This window comes from Echiichthys vipera, assembly GCF_963691815.1.
Source record: "Echiichthys vipera genome assembly, chromosome: 1".
Lineage (NCBI taxonomy): Eukaryota > Metazoa > Chordata > Actinopteri > Perciformes > Trachinidae > Echiichthys > Echiichthys vipera.
The window spans coordinates 35,610,881-35,625,164 of NC_139826.1; the positions used below are offsets into that span (position 1 = coordinate 35,610,881).

The window sequence follows — 14,284 nt, forward strand, 5'->3', positions numbered from 1 at the left end:
TTCTGGGAAAATAGTTTAAGAAAGCATTTTGTAGACAGAATAACAGCGTACTGATTTGAAACATTAACTACAATGGTCTACTACAAACTGAAATATGACAGGAATGGATACACTAAAATCCCTTCTTGTTGACGTATCTCAGCTGTCAAACATGGAGTCGAGTCTATTCGAAGTTCTTGCCTGTTAAAACTAAGGTTTTCTTTCCCACTGTGCACAAGAATGCTGGATAAATGTATAGATATTGCAACTTGCAGTTGCTCATTGAGGAATTGTTGGGTCTCTATAAATGATAAATAGGTCATAAAGTGTGGTCTAGACCTACTCTCTATGTAAAATGTCTTGAGATAACTTTGGTTATGATTTGACACTTTAAATAAAATAGTGGTTAGCACTGTTGCCTCACAGCGAGAAGGTTCCAGGTTCGCATCCAGGCTGGGGACTTTCTGTGTGGAGTTTGCATGTTCTCCCCGTGTCTGCGTGGGTTTTCTCCGGGTTCTCCGGTTTCCTCCCACAGTCCAAAGACATTAATCGACCCCAGTCCCCCCGCGACCCCGACAGGGACAAGCGGTTGAAGATGAATGAATGAATTGAATTGAATATATTGTCATATCACCTTTTCCTATTCTCCGTCCTGTTACGTACACGTGCATGCGCAGTACAGTATATTTGATGGTTTATTTGGTTCTGGTCAGAGCAGGTGGCCTGTGCTTTTTAAAGCATGTTTGACAAATGCACGGCCTGTGATGTGGCTTCATGTTGACACAACTTCTGCTCCAGCTCAAAGACTCTAAATTAGCTCAGTGCAAACCCGCACACACACATCTGAATAAAACACACACGTGCTTAAAGTTACAAATCCAGCACAGCTCACAACGCTGCAGTTTAATGTGTGTTTTACCACGCTGTATCAAGATTTAGTCTTAGTTAGGGATTTTCAAGCCTTCGTCTGTACTTGTCTGTCTCTCTTGAGGTGAACAGTTTGTCTCTGGGGGTCTAAGGACCAGCGGGACTATAGGCAACTCAAGAAAATTTGAAAGACAGCTTCACAGACAGGAAGACTTGGATGACACCATCCCCGTTTCCCTCCAGTTGGTGGAGAGTTCTTGAAATGAGGGGAGGGCAGAGGAAAAACGTGGGGAAGAGGAGAAAAGACGGGAGGCAGCTGAAGGGGAAGTGTGAAGAGGGGATGATGGAAAGACAAGAATGAGGAGAAGGAGAGGGAAATGAAAAGAAAGAGGCCATTAATTTAGTGCAGTGGGAGGGATCTGAAGGTTACTGAGCTCTCTCTGCCAGGCCCTCCTGGGTTGACTGATGCCTTTGTGAAGGGGCCAGGAACCACACACACACACACACACACACACACACACACACACACACACACACACACACACACACACACACACACACACACACATATGCATCCATACACACACACGCACACGTTCCAAGAAACTCTGGGTTTGTTGCGGCAGGCCAGTTTCAGCAAAATAGACACACACACACACACACACATAGAGACACAGATGGTCATTAATGGGCTTCAAAGTGAGTGCAAAATGGGAAACCTTTATTTATTTCCTCTCCTGGATGTGATTTGCTGTGATGCGTCTGTAAATGTGGTGACACTGTGTTTTTCTCTGCTGTGGTGAGGAATCAGAGCACAGTGTACAGAACGTATGGGACCTGTTTGTGTGTGTTTGACTATGTATTTTGGGATACAGTATTTGTCTGGGTACATACTGTATAAACACTGTCAGTGACAGAGGCCATATTAAAGGGCCAGTAAGCAGGTGTTTGGCTGAAGAAAATAAGTGTTATGTATCTCTTGTTGACGTTGTGTCGTTTTATTTGTTATTAATCAAAAATAGCATGCTGAAGTCGGCCGGTGGCTGAGTGGTTAGAGCAGTCGCCCCATGTAAAGAGGCTGAAGGTCCTCGAGGCAGAGGCCGCGGGTTCCACTCCGACCTGCGGCCCTTTGCTGCATGTCCCTTCCCTCTCTCTCACCCCATTTCCTGTCTGTCCTATGTATTAAAGGCTTGAAAAACTGCCAAAAATATAATCTTGGAAAAAAAGAAATCATAATATGCAAAAGAGAGATATTGTAGATGTTTCATAGATTCTTAATGTCGCCTTTAGTCTTCATTTTCCACCTCTGTTTTGTGGATGACTACAAAAGGACAGGAGGAGCAGAAAGACATACAGTACCAGTCAAAAGTTTGGACATGCTTTCTCATATATTTTTTTTCCAGACTTACCTCTAATCTTTGCTCGTTTCCTTATGATTTACTGGATTTACTTCTCAAGCCCTTAAAAGAGAAAAATGCAGTTGTTTTTGGCTAACTGCTCACAGAGCCCGTGGACAAATTTAACTTCTGACAAAGGGCCACAAATAGACTATGCTTTGTTTGCACAAGTCCCATGAGTGACCACACGACAGTAGTAATAAATAATATGTGGTGAAAATAATCCTATAGCTTGCTATGGAATATTATATCATTCAAAAAGTTGTATTTGAAAACAGAGTTTGTATCTGTAACCGTGCATTCGTTTAAATAATGTTTAAGCATCAGGCATCCTCTCCTCCTCTTCCACTTTCTTCGCTATATAAACAACAGCAAGGTTTCGGAGTGAAGTGAAAATCCCATTGGTATTCTGCATCAGGATTTTGATTATTATCCATAAAATCATAACCGTCAAATGCAGACACAAGCTACTAGATTGTGAAACGATGATTTATGTACCTGAAGTCATGTAGAAGCACTGCACCACCCACATTCCTTATTAGCGTAATAGTGATGTGTCTGATTTGTGGAGCTTGCTGTTACCGTGGAAATGTTGACCACCCCTGCGAACGGCTTGTGAGCTGCCACCCCTTAACTCGCAGAATGTATGCACTTTTTTGCGCCTTTGCCTTTTCTTCTGTTTTCCAAACTAGTTTTTGTACCTAATTAATTGTTTAATGGTCACGATCCGTCTCATAGCTGGTTGGATTGGTTCTGGGTTTAAAACTATTTATATAAGGATTTTCACTGGAGTAAATGTAGGGGGAAAATCACTTCTTGACCAAGAGCCGTTTGAAGTCAGCGGTCACTGTTGAGCTCTATTTTGCAAAGGCAGCATCTTTGCATCCAGGGCTTAGTGCCGCCCAAGACAAAATGCAGATAGCCCAGAGCATGTTTTCGCCCTGTGCCAGAACCTGTGACAGAGTGCTGTGAAGGTCTGGGAGACCATATCCCAGCAGTTTACGTACAACCAACCTAAACTGAAAAATCCTTCATAAGGTTACACCTTAGGTTGACTAATCATCAAACGTCTATCATATAAGTTATTTTTTTGAGGATGAAAAATAACCTTCAGGGCAAAATCCACCAAATAAATCACTTGGTGTTGCTTGTTAAAATACGCTCGTCCTATTTATCACATAGCATCTCAGCTGGAGACATCACAGTACACGTTCACACATGCAAATTTACACCGATTCATAAAACCTCCTCACCCTGACGAGCGAAAAACTACCTGAGGCTACGCAGCTGCTCATGGCCATAATCCTGTCTCTCTGCGACACGTACAGCACACGCGTTTATGCTCCGACAGAAGATATCGGCTTAATGAAAGCCATTTATATTTAGATCAGGCATGTTTATTGCTCTCAGAAGGCTTGTGAAGGCTCATTATTTCAACCTGGTGACATAGTGTGTGGTTGTATGGAGCGTATTAGGCTGTAGTTTACAGTACACAGCTCGTTGGAGCGGTGACAGAGAAGCTGCATGGCACAAGGCAGACCAGAAAATGCAGCTAAATGCTAAAACAAAGAAAGCAGCACTGAGTAGAGGAGCCAGATATTCAGACTGAACTTCCATTTTGTTACCACTTCCATAGCTTGGAATTATGTTATCTTATTAGCCATTATACATTTGGCAGATGGGGTTAACAGTTTTCTGCTGTTAGAACTGACTGACTGACTTCCGACTTGGATTGGGCTCCGATTTACCTCACAGGAATGAGTACTCGAGACTTTATTCCCTGAAGAGGACTTCAAAGCAAAAACCATTTGAGTTAGTAGTTTTAACCCAGTAAAATCCTGGAATTATAATAAGGACGGCATCGGGGCAGCGTGGTATACCCACACAGCTTGGATATTTCTGCTTCACATCACACAGAATTGTCAACTGGTTGCGCTTTGTTTTCATCTCAAGTCAACCCGGTGGAGTGGGCAGATTCAAAGGTCTGGACCGAGGCAATGCATATTTAAGTAAGGTCTGTGCAATGAGGACATGGTCTCAGCTGTGTAGAAGCATTAATACACAGTGTTGAAAAGGGAAGGTTCAGCATTGACAGACCTAAAAGACTTGCAGTGGACCTGCAACTGGGAATTTAGGACCTGCTTTGACATCATTTGAGACCTGACTTGGTCTCGGCAGACTTGAGATTTGACTTGAACTTGCCAAAACATTTGAAAACTAATTAATCGATTTAATGCTCGTTGACAAATTAGTCAGATGAAGTTCTCAACGTTGTTCCCATGTACAAAGGCCCTGTTGTTTCTCCAGCCAGGGAACAACCACCCATGCAACACCGCCTCATGATTCCCCTGACAAACATTGCAATGATATGATTCAGAGAACTGGAACCAAGTTAATTTTAATCCGCACAGAGTCTCAGACAGGAGGATGTTACTGCCGCAGCATAAATCAGATGGAGAATCACATTGAAGTGCTCTAAATAGATTTTTTTTTGCACACATGGCTGGGGTTTTATCTTAGTCACAAATACAGAGGGGTAAGTAAGGATTATGGGCGAATATACCATAGCATTTTTGGGGGTAAAAGTCAGTTTTAATATTTAGCTGGTTTTCCGGTTTTGGCCCAGGAACACGGAACCACCGTCCTACCTGTTAAAGTAAACGTCTTCCTTGTCTGACTCCTCTGCAGCCAGATTACACGGTCTCTGCTGATTGTTGTGTTGTTAAGCTTAAGAGGCAGGTTGTGGTTTTTGAACTGTGATGTTCCCACCTGCACATTTAATACTTTCACCCTCAGTTAGTCATGAACAAATGATGGCAAAATGAGCCAGCTATGTATAACTTGCAGAATCTGTCCGTGCTCATATGAATCATATTATTACGTTGACCCGAACATGTCTGATTAACCCTCTTTTCCTCTGTGTGTGCGCAGGAGTCCGGGGCAGCGCCGAGTGTTCGTGTGGGAGGAACCACTTCACATGTGCGGTCAGCGCATTCGGGGAGTGTACCTGCATCCCGGCCCAGTGGCAGTGCGATGGAGATAATGACTGCGGGGACCACAGCGACGAGGATGGATGCAGTGAGTTCTCAATCCTAGACTTTTTCATGCAATGCTCCACTTTCGTTCCCTTTTTTCTTTGTTCTATATCACTGTGCTGTAGCTTACTCTAAGATTTATTAACGGAATTGGTCCAGTTTAAAACAAACTGAATCATACAAGCCTGTTTCACTGGCTTTGAAATCGCTCGATACATGTGTCCGCTCGTATTTTACTTGTTCTGTGTGATCATGTTGATTGCGCAGCTTGTGACGTGATGAAGTTGGACAGAGATTTCTGCATTTCTAAAAGATTTTAATATAAACTTTCGTCCCTGGTTCTAAAACATTTCACATAATTGATTAGAGCAACCAATGTGTGATCTGGCAGCTTTTTATTAAAGGTTGCAAAAAGTTACTTTTTTAAACTAACTTTCCTTTCCTAATGTAGACATAGTTTGCTTAAATAGAAGTAGCCAAACTTCTTAAATACGAAATGATGTATAAAGACAAGCACATGTGCAACATTCTTGCCTAAATTAAATAGTCTTAAGATAGTTTAAAGAGTCTGATCTATAAATAAGGAGTTATATGTTACAATTCTAAACAGACATTTGGCATTAACATCCAGTACATGAACATTTTTGGTAATCAGTCAGGGCCATTTCCGGCTGAAAGGATGAAAAAGGTATGCTCAGGATTATATTAATGTTAAAATGGGAGTTTATGGATGAGAGTGTTTTGAATAGGCTGTTGTGTTGCGGAGACGCTGTGAACACAACCCCACATCTCACGCGGTAGCACACGCAGGTTGGACGTCACTACAACTTAAGAGGCTGAAACGCAGATACTGTAGATTTGAGTTCAAATATTCAAATGTAAATTAGTCACTGCTGGCTGGTAACCATGGTAGTTTTTATTATTATATTATTCTATGATCAATGAGTCATCATTTCTAAGCGTGAAGTGAAAGGATAAGAAATGATTTCATAGATAAGTTATCGCCCTATACTACAAGTCTTTCAAATCGGACTTCCACAGAGAGGAACATATAAGTGTCCAGTGCGATCCCTGTCTGTCATACAAACTGAATCATCACTGAAAATGTCCTGGAAAGTCCTGGAAAATGATCTCTAGAAATGAGTATTTGGTCGGTACAATAACAGCCTTAGATGTTTGTTATTGCCTTATCCTTTTGATATGGGTCTTTATGACTCAATATTCTATTTGCACTTGTACTTTCTGTAATTTAAAAAGTTTAACTTGGATTTGCGGGTTGAACTGGCCTGATACCTTTGGTTGTAAAGAATAAACCAGCAGTTCTTGGCTGAACATCTCCCCTTGAGCAAAGCCTTAAACTTGCAGAATTTAACCAAGACTCTGGTTATGTTTGGCAGCTCCTTACTGCAAATTTGTCTAAGTGCATGACTTGTGAATTTTGCTAGAAAGGTACAAGTGTGCTCAGGCAGAGTTTTCCTGCAGAAGTAGTCCAGAATAGTAAGAAAAAATATAATTGGGCCCATATGGATCCCATCATCACCCAGTGAAACAGTGAATGGGTCACTGGTCCAGGCGGGGTAGTATTTCTGATGCAGAGGCAGAGTGAGGCGTTCTGCGTGGTGTATGCCCCGTGCAGAAAAATGCTTGAGTGACTTCTGGCACCAGACAGTGTTTGGCTGGAGGGAAGTCTTGGCAGCGGAGCCAGACAGGAGTATTTTTTTCTGCGGAGCATGTCAGTTTGTCAAGTGGAGGAGATCTTCACCGCTCCTCTTTCACACTTCTCTGTATCGATGTGAAATGTCTATGTGAGGGTCTTCTTTTTATTTTTCCTGCTCCCTCGCAGAGTAGAGAAGCAGATGCTGCCCTTTTGTCTGACACATCCTAAACCTCTCTGAGAGGTGTGTGGTTGTGTTTGTGTGTGTGTCGATGTTGTGTCTCCATCAGTCTTCCGCTGTCACATTAAGCTAGTTAGGGGTTGGGCAAGGGGATGCTAAGTGGTATTGATCTCTGGCCAGTTGAATGTTCAGCGAGCCTGATCGCCACGTATCGATCTGTGTTACGTTACTTATTTAAGGAGACACATGGAAGCAGCTGACAGATATCAGAGCATCTAGCTGGACCTTTCTAATCCATTAGTACTGTCTGATCGATCTTCTGCTCCAGCACTCCGCTGCCAGACGCTCGTCCACTTGGAATCACTCCAGTCAATCTCGTAATCACAGAGAGATTCATGTGGTTAATATTACAGCTATAACCCCTCAGTATTTATTCCCACTGCCTTTTTTTTTTACTGTTTTCATGTGAAATGATTAGGGATGGGCACCGACAAGCGGTTCCAGTTGGGATCCGCTGACAAATTGGAATCAAAGGCGAAATCGTATGTCTCCCAGAATATCATGTTTTTTTTTTCTGACAGTCAAAATGATGTCAGACTCATGCGTCTATGATGCTGGCTTGCGATATGAAGGATTAATGGTGGAGAGGCAGAAACGGTCCAGAGTCCACACAGACAGGCCCTTTTTTCTTGAAAAACCGAAAACCTCAATGACCTCATCTTCTCTGTGTTCAGACTCCGAGATAATAAAACGGTTGCATTGATGATGTAAACTCCCCTACATACTATATTGATCAGAAATCAGACACTTTTGCCGTTCGTGATGAGGGATTGTCAGCAGAAGTGGATGTGTTTCAGGAGGACACAAACCAATAAGGTCGGGAACTGGGTTGGATCGGGCCAGAGTAGGTTCAGCAGATAAAGGTGTCAGATTTGAACTGAAAGATTGATTTCCTCACAAACTATGTTTACTATCATGTGTTTGCTTCTTTAAATGAAATGAAATTCTGTGTGTTTTCATGGTGTGTTTGTGTGGCACCGTCACTAGAGGCCCACGTGACTCTGCTTCTATTACACTGATTGAATTTAGCCAGTCGGATCGTAAAAACCGCTGACTGCCATTTTATGGTTTTTAACGGCGTCCTCAAAGCACGGAGAATAATTTAATTTACGGTGGCACAATTTAAATGCTCGATAGAGAGAGAGAGAGCCAACTGAGCAGGAACGTCAGACATGTGTGAGAGAATGCACAATCACAATACACACACACACACACACAGATAAACACAGAACAGTATCGCTTTTCAACAGAATTGTAGCAGTGTAGATTGTGGCATTCAGACTTTGTTTGAACTTTATTGCATTAAGCATTTACACCAATTTAAGCATTTTCAGAGACAGCACAATTGTCCTGAGGAATCTGAGCATGTGTGTGTGTTTGTGTTTGTGTGTCTGTGAACTGGGAATAGGAGCGGAGGCCGACTGTGGCTATGAAGCTATCCGTGTAAACTTCTGATCTAATTACGATGTGGGAATCATGTGGAAATTGTGTAGTGCCGATGTGGCTGCACTGTGTCTAGTGCTAAGGGCTTGTATTGTGTGCGAGTGTTCCCCCATATAAAGTTTCATAGCTGCACAGAGACCAAAGGGAGTGGAGAAGAGCTGATGACTGAGAAGAATATGCATGATTTGGGTGTGTGTGTGTGTGTGTGTGTGTGTGTGTGTGTGTGTAGGATACAATATGTGGTGCTGTCAACGTTTCAAGAACTCTATCTAACTCCAAAGGAGTTGTTGGTGTGTGAAGGTGAGAAGGAAATGGTCTTTACAGCTGTCCGCTCTCCTCCTCACCCCGCATGGAACATCTGTCCGTTTCTAGTGGACCACACTGGGTAGAAGGGGCGAGGCGTGAGTGGTGTGGGGGTCTTTGCTGGGTGATCATAAATCTAACCATTTAAAAACAAATATTTAGTTAAAGAACCATACAATATGTTTTTCTAGGGTTTACTGCATCCCCCTATCTACAAATATTGTATTCAATACACTTTTGCGGGTCATTTTTAAATTATAGTACAGTTTAAACTATTATTCTTACTGTTCTAGGCAGATTTTCGTTGGCGTTCTTTTGTGCAAATGGTAGGGATGGGCACAAGAAATGTTCTCCCACATTGAGTAATCATATGAATTTTTGGTACGGCAGTAGTACGGATATTTTTGGAACGCATCTTTCTGCCAGCTAGCAAGCGTTCGACTATGGCGTCGTGTCAACACTCTCTGTCCACGCTGAATCCCTGAAATACACACTGAATGTGTGGAACACGTTATAAAATATGCTTCTGAAAAACAGCTACATTTTTCGTCCACCAGCCATCTCCCAAATTTTTTGACAAGCCGTCACTTCACATACCGTCGCCCAAAAGAATCTGCTCTGAAACACACACACACACACACACACACACACACACACACACACACACACACACACACACACACACACGTTAAGACCCATTTGGCCCTGTTTGTCTCCGACAACACATTTTATATACTGTAGGTTTTGGTAGTGACATGAGGTGTTGTAAAATAACTCAACGATCAAAGATTCAGTTCCCTCATAACGGCGGATAATCAAGGAATCAATTACTCACACCCATCCCTAGAAAGGCCCTTCTTCCTCACCCTCGGATGTTTGTATTCTCTTGGTTTCGCGCCAGCCGCATGATAGATTCGTCACCAACACACCCACTCACTCCAAACAATGACCAGCTTTCTTCACACATTGGCTCATTCAGAGATTACACAGACTGTGTACCAGAGAGCTGGCAGGGCAAAGACTTAATTTAATGTTCGATCCAAATGATTTGGATATTTGCGTTCTCACATACAGCTCATCCGTGTAACGTCTAAATAAGTTCTGGGTTGCAGTGCATTTGTGCTTAGCTCTTAAATACTAAAGAAACCTTGTCAAATGTTTTGGGATGGCCCTCGGGGTCAGATATCGACACGCGGCCTGACCAGTTATCAAGATAATCAGAGAAACTCAAATTACAACACACACAGATCATTATGTTATTTTCTGAATATCGAAGACCTCCCTTTAAGAAAGAAGCAACAGCATCTTGACACAAGATGATGTAGATAACTTAGATTGCTTTGCATATTTGAATTCTTTGACTGAAGATGATACAGGTATGTACAAACCACTAGTTAAAGAGCAGGAAGACCACGTTACAGGGTCACGAATCTCAATGGCAGGACACTAATTAGCGCTGATGAAATGTAATTAAGGCGAAACTCTCAGAAGTTTCATCAAATTAATAACACAGTGTTTTTTCATCGATCCAGCGGCCTGAGCCCGGGGGGTTGTGCACAGCTCCAGGTGGCACATGGACAGAACATCACGCTTTATATGTTTGATTGCAGGCCAAACGTATGAGCTGTGAGAGACTCTGGCACGAAGCACTGCTTCATTAGGGGATTATATGTTTATGGTCTTGGCAGTCAGCTCCACATCCATAAACCTTCATAAGGGGAGAAAAGGTTACATGCTGTCTGCCATGCTGCCTTTGTGGATCTGGTTCCTATGGAAATGGCAATGAGTGTTCATTGTGTCGAAGGCTGCGCAGTCAGAGGAGGACAACTGAAGTGGATAGCGAGTGAAAAGGGAGAAGGACAGAACAAGTAATGAAAAGGAAGACGCTTCAATTTGTGGTCAGCGCTTTCAGCTAAACCTCTCACTGCTCTCTTCACAATCCACTCTTTAGCTCGCTGAAGCTCCTCTGTTGGTGTGTTGGAAAGAAAGCTTCAATTTGTTTGATAGTTCCGTCAAAGCAAAACGCAAACGTGTCGTTTTGTTACTTTTTTCAAGATGACTTATTGATCATTGTTGGCTTTAGTTGACAGCTGACGGTTGGCCTTGTGGTTTATTTCGATGTCCTGAATAGGAGTGGGCGATGAGGCTTTGTAAAACTTAGGTCAATGTGTAAAAACAACACACTTGTTAACACCAAATTGCTGCGGTCCCACTATGTTTTTAAAACCAAAATGTACAGTAATTCATCTTGTTATGACCAAACCCTTCTGACGTCCTCTCAAACTGATTTATAGCATTAGAACTGGTGTTTCATTTGTCCTTGATATGCTGTTGTTGGATATTTGCCTTTAATTCAGATCTAAGTAGTACATTAAGTATGTTTGTAGTTTTGGCTGCTTTTCCTTTTTTTGTATGTGGAATCGATCCATCCACACAGATAATCCTTTGAACCTTGAACCTTCTGAACTCTTCACATCACCCAGAAAGTTGACAAGGTCGGCACTCTAAGTGAGTCTGACTTATGTTTTTGCCTTCTCTCATATCTCTTATCTGCTTCTCAGTTTGCCTCTCTCCTCCCAGTTCAAGGCAAGGAAATTTGTCAGCTCACTTATGTTCATACCAACAGTTACCACAGCAGATAAGACTTGATAACCTTGGACGACTCATACATCTTCTGTTATTTCACCATGTATCTCCTCCCACCTCCTCCTCCTCCTCCTCCACCTCCTCCCCTGCTGTTTTAGATCATTTTTCAAGTTATTTCTCTGTGTATTTCACTTCTATTCAAGAAAGCAGGAAACAAACACACACGCACACACACACACGCACACACACACACACACACACACACGCACGCATTGGGCACACTGTTGATGTCCTGCTGTGTTGAAAGCAGCCGAGGTTGTGAAAGAATAAATGCTTTGGGCCGGAATGAGGAGACAGGGCTGCAGAGAGAGTGTGTGTGTGCGTGTGTCTGTGTGTGTGTGTGTCGTCAGGGTGGATGTGGGATGAAATGGAGGAGGAACATCTCTGTTTTGCGTGATTGAAAGCGCCGCATGAGGTTTGGCTTCCTCTGCTGTCGGCTCACATAAACCTGTGAGGTTTGGGAAATGGGTGTGTACTATAAAGCCTGATACACACACTAACAGGTTCACACACACACACACACACACACACACATTTATTGGAACCCTCGACTGGATGCATTTCAGTATATTTGTAAGGTATAACAGGGCCTCATGGTTCTACTGTATTTACCATATTTCTGAGAAGAATCTATTTGAACGACCTGCTGACGTGGTATTCACAGTTTCGTCATTGTAAACGATCTGAGAGCTCATGAGTTATCACCGATGATGATGTTTTTAAAAGGTCAACGTCTGTGGAAGTGACTTTTTACCAAACTATATTTTATTGGTGTTCCATAACATTATTTTGAAATGCAATTAACATAATTCAAATTGCCAGGGTCCAGGCCTTAGAATGGGCACCCCCGCAGAGTTCACAGATTTATCTGGATGAAAACACATATGGACCAGCGAGCGTTGCAGGGAGACAATTAGCACCATAGGCGGGACCAACACTGTTGGCAAGCTGTGTGTTTACACAGACAGCACTCATTAGCCAATCGCAACCAAGTTTGTTAAATGTGCTTTTGCCATATGCTCCGTCGTGCTTCATAGTGTGCACGGTCCCTGCTGTTGCAGCTGTAAACGGTGTTTACGGTATGTTTTAAAATGTCACAACCTCGGATCAATTAGGTTCCATTACATTTTGGAAAGTCTAGAAGAGACACACAATTGTGTTACTTTACCTCTATTGAAGTTAGCATACTGCTTAGCTGTAAGTTATCCAGCTCAGAGCAGAAGTGTCTTGTGATAGGTTAGGGGAAACTGAATGCCCCCCCCCCCCCACACACACACACACGCACACACACACAAAGAAATCAGTTAGAGTGCAGGCAATGCCAGACTGAAGATGGAAATAGAGTGTTACTAGTTGACAGTACTGTCTGATATTTCTGAAAAGGGGACTAGGCTAAGTCTGTTTTTGTTGCCGAGCAACAGTGTTCTCATAATATATAAATTTTTTAAAGTTTCTGTATGGCATTTTTCAAGCCCTTATCATATAGGACGGACAGGAAATGGGGTGAGAGGGGGGAAGGGACATGCAGCATAGGGCCGCAGGTCGGTGTCGAAACTGTGACCGGTGCCTCGAGGACCTTCAGCCTCTTTTCATGGGGCTCTAACCACTCAGCCACCGGCGGCCCCTTTCTCACAATTTTAAAACGATTGGATAGTCTGTGTGTCAAGATGAATTCAGAATTGGGTTGATTGTAGCCTAAAATCTGTTTCTTATGTGCACTTCCAATTCCAATAACAAAATAACTTGCTCATGAATTCAATCAGAAACAGGGCCCTTTTTTGACAGTGTTAACTCCAGTGAACCATTGTACCTAGTGTACAGAATTAAGAATTAAATAGTTGAGGTTGTCTGTTACAAAGTCTTTTAAGAGTAAATTGGGCGTTTTACAGGCTAAATGTATGTTTCTGGCTTAATAGAATAAATAAATAAGTCTAATCATGACCCTTAAACCTAGCTCAAACTTGAAACTAGTCCCCTGAACAAAACAAGTGAGGAAGGACAGCACTGCCTTGCTCCAAGAAAATCTTAAACTCAAACTGGTTCTCACAAGGACACACACACACACACACACACACACACACACACACACACACACACACACACACACACACACACACACACACACACACACACACACACACACACACACACACACACACACACACACACACACACACACGCACAAATCCAAAAATAAGAAATCCCCCCTCCGTCCTTTAATCTACCGCTTTCTGCAGTGTAAGCCAATCAGAGAGAAGCTGTGACTGCAGGGGCCCTGCTGATCCAAAAGCAGGAGCGGAGAAGATTAGGACCCCATCCCCTCCTTTTCTATGTGTCAATTTCTCTCTCCGTCCCTTCATCTTTTCCTCCCTCCATACCTCCCTCTGTCTTTGCATCCTTCTTCTCTCTGCCCTCTGTCGCCAGGAAAGCTGCAAACAGAACCGCTTTTCTTTTTACCCGAGGCTTTCTCATTTATTTCTCACTATGCGGTTGAGTTTGTTCCTGCACTGGGTTTATCTGTCTTTCTGTCTCTTACTTCTTTTTTTTCTTCTTTCTGTCTCAGGATATAACCGTAGTGTATTCGTCACATTAGCATAAGCCTTCCTCTCTTTCTTCATCCCCTCTTCCCAGCACTCGCTCTCTCCTCTCCTCCACCTCCTGCCTAAATATTTACTCCCTGCTCAGTAAATGAGAGGAGCACACTTGTTCACACAGAAAC

At 42.8% G+C, this 14,284-nt stretch overlaps 1 protein-coding gene across 4 annotated transcripts in view; it reads left to right on the forward strand.

Moving 5' to 3' along the window:
* Positions 1-14,284, forward strand: part of lrp4 (low density lipoprotein receptor-related protein 4) — a 119,679-nt gene that overhangs the window by 47,987 nt on the left and 57,408 nt on the right. For all 4 annotated transcript variants that reach the window (XM_083916734.1, XM_083916735.1, XM_083916736.1 and 1 more), the window contains exon 2: positions 5,175-5,321. In XM_083916734.1, the coding sequence (XP_083772860.1) occupies positions 5,175-5,321 (147 nt within the window). The remainder of the gene's footprint in view (positions 1-5,174; positions 5,322-14,284) is intronic.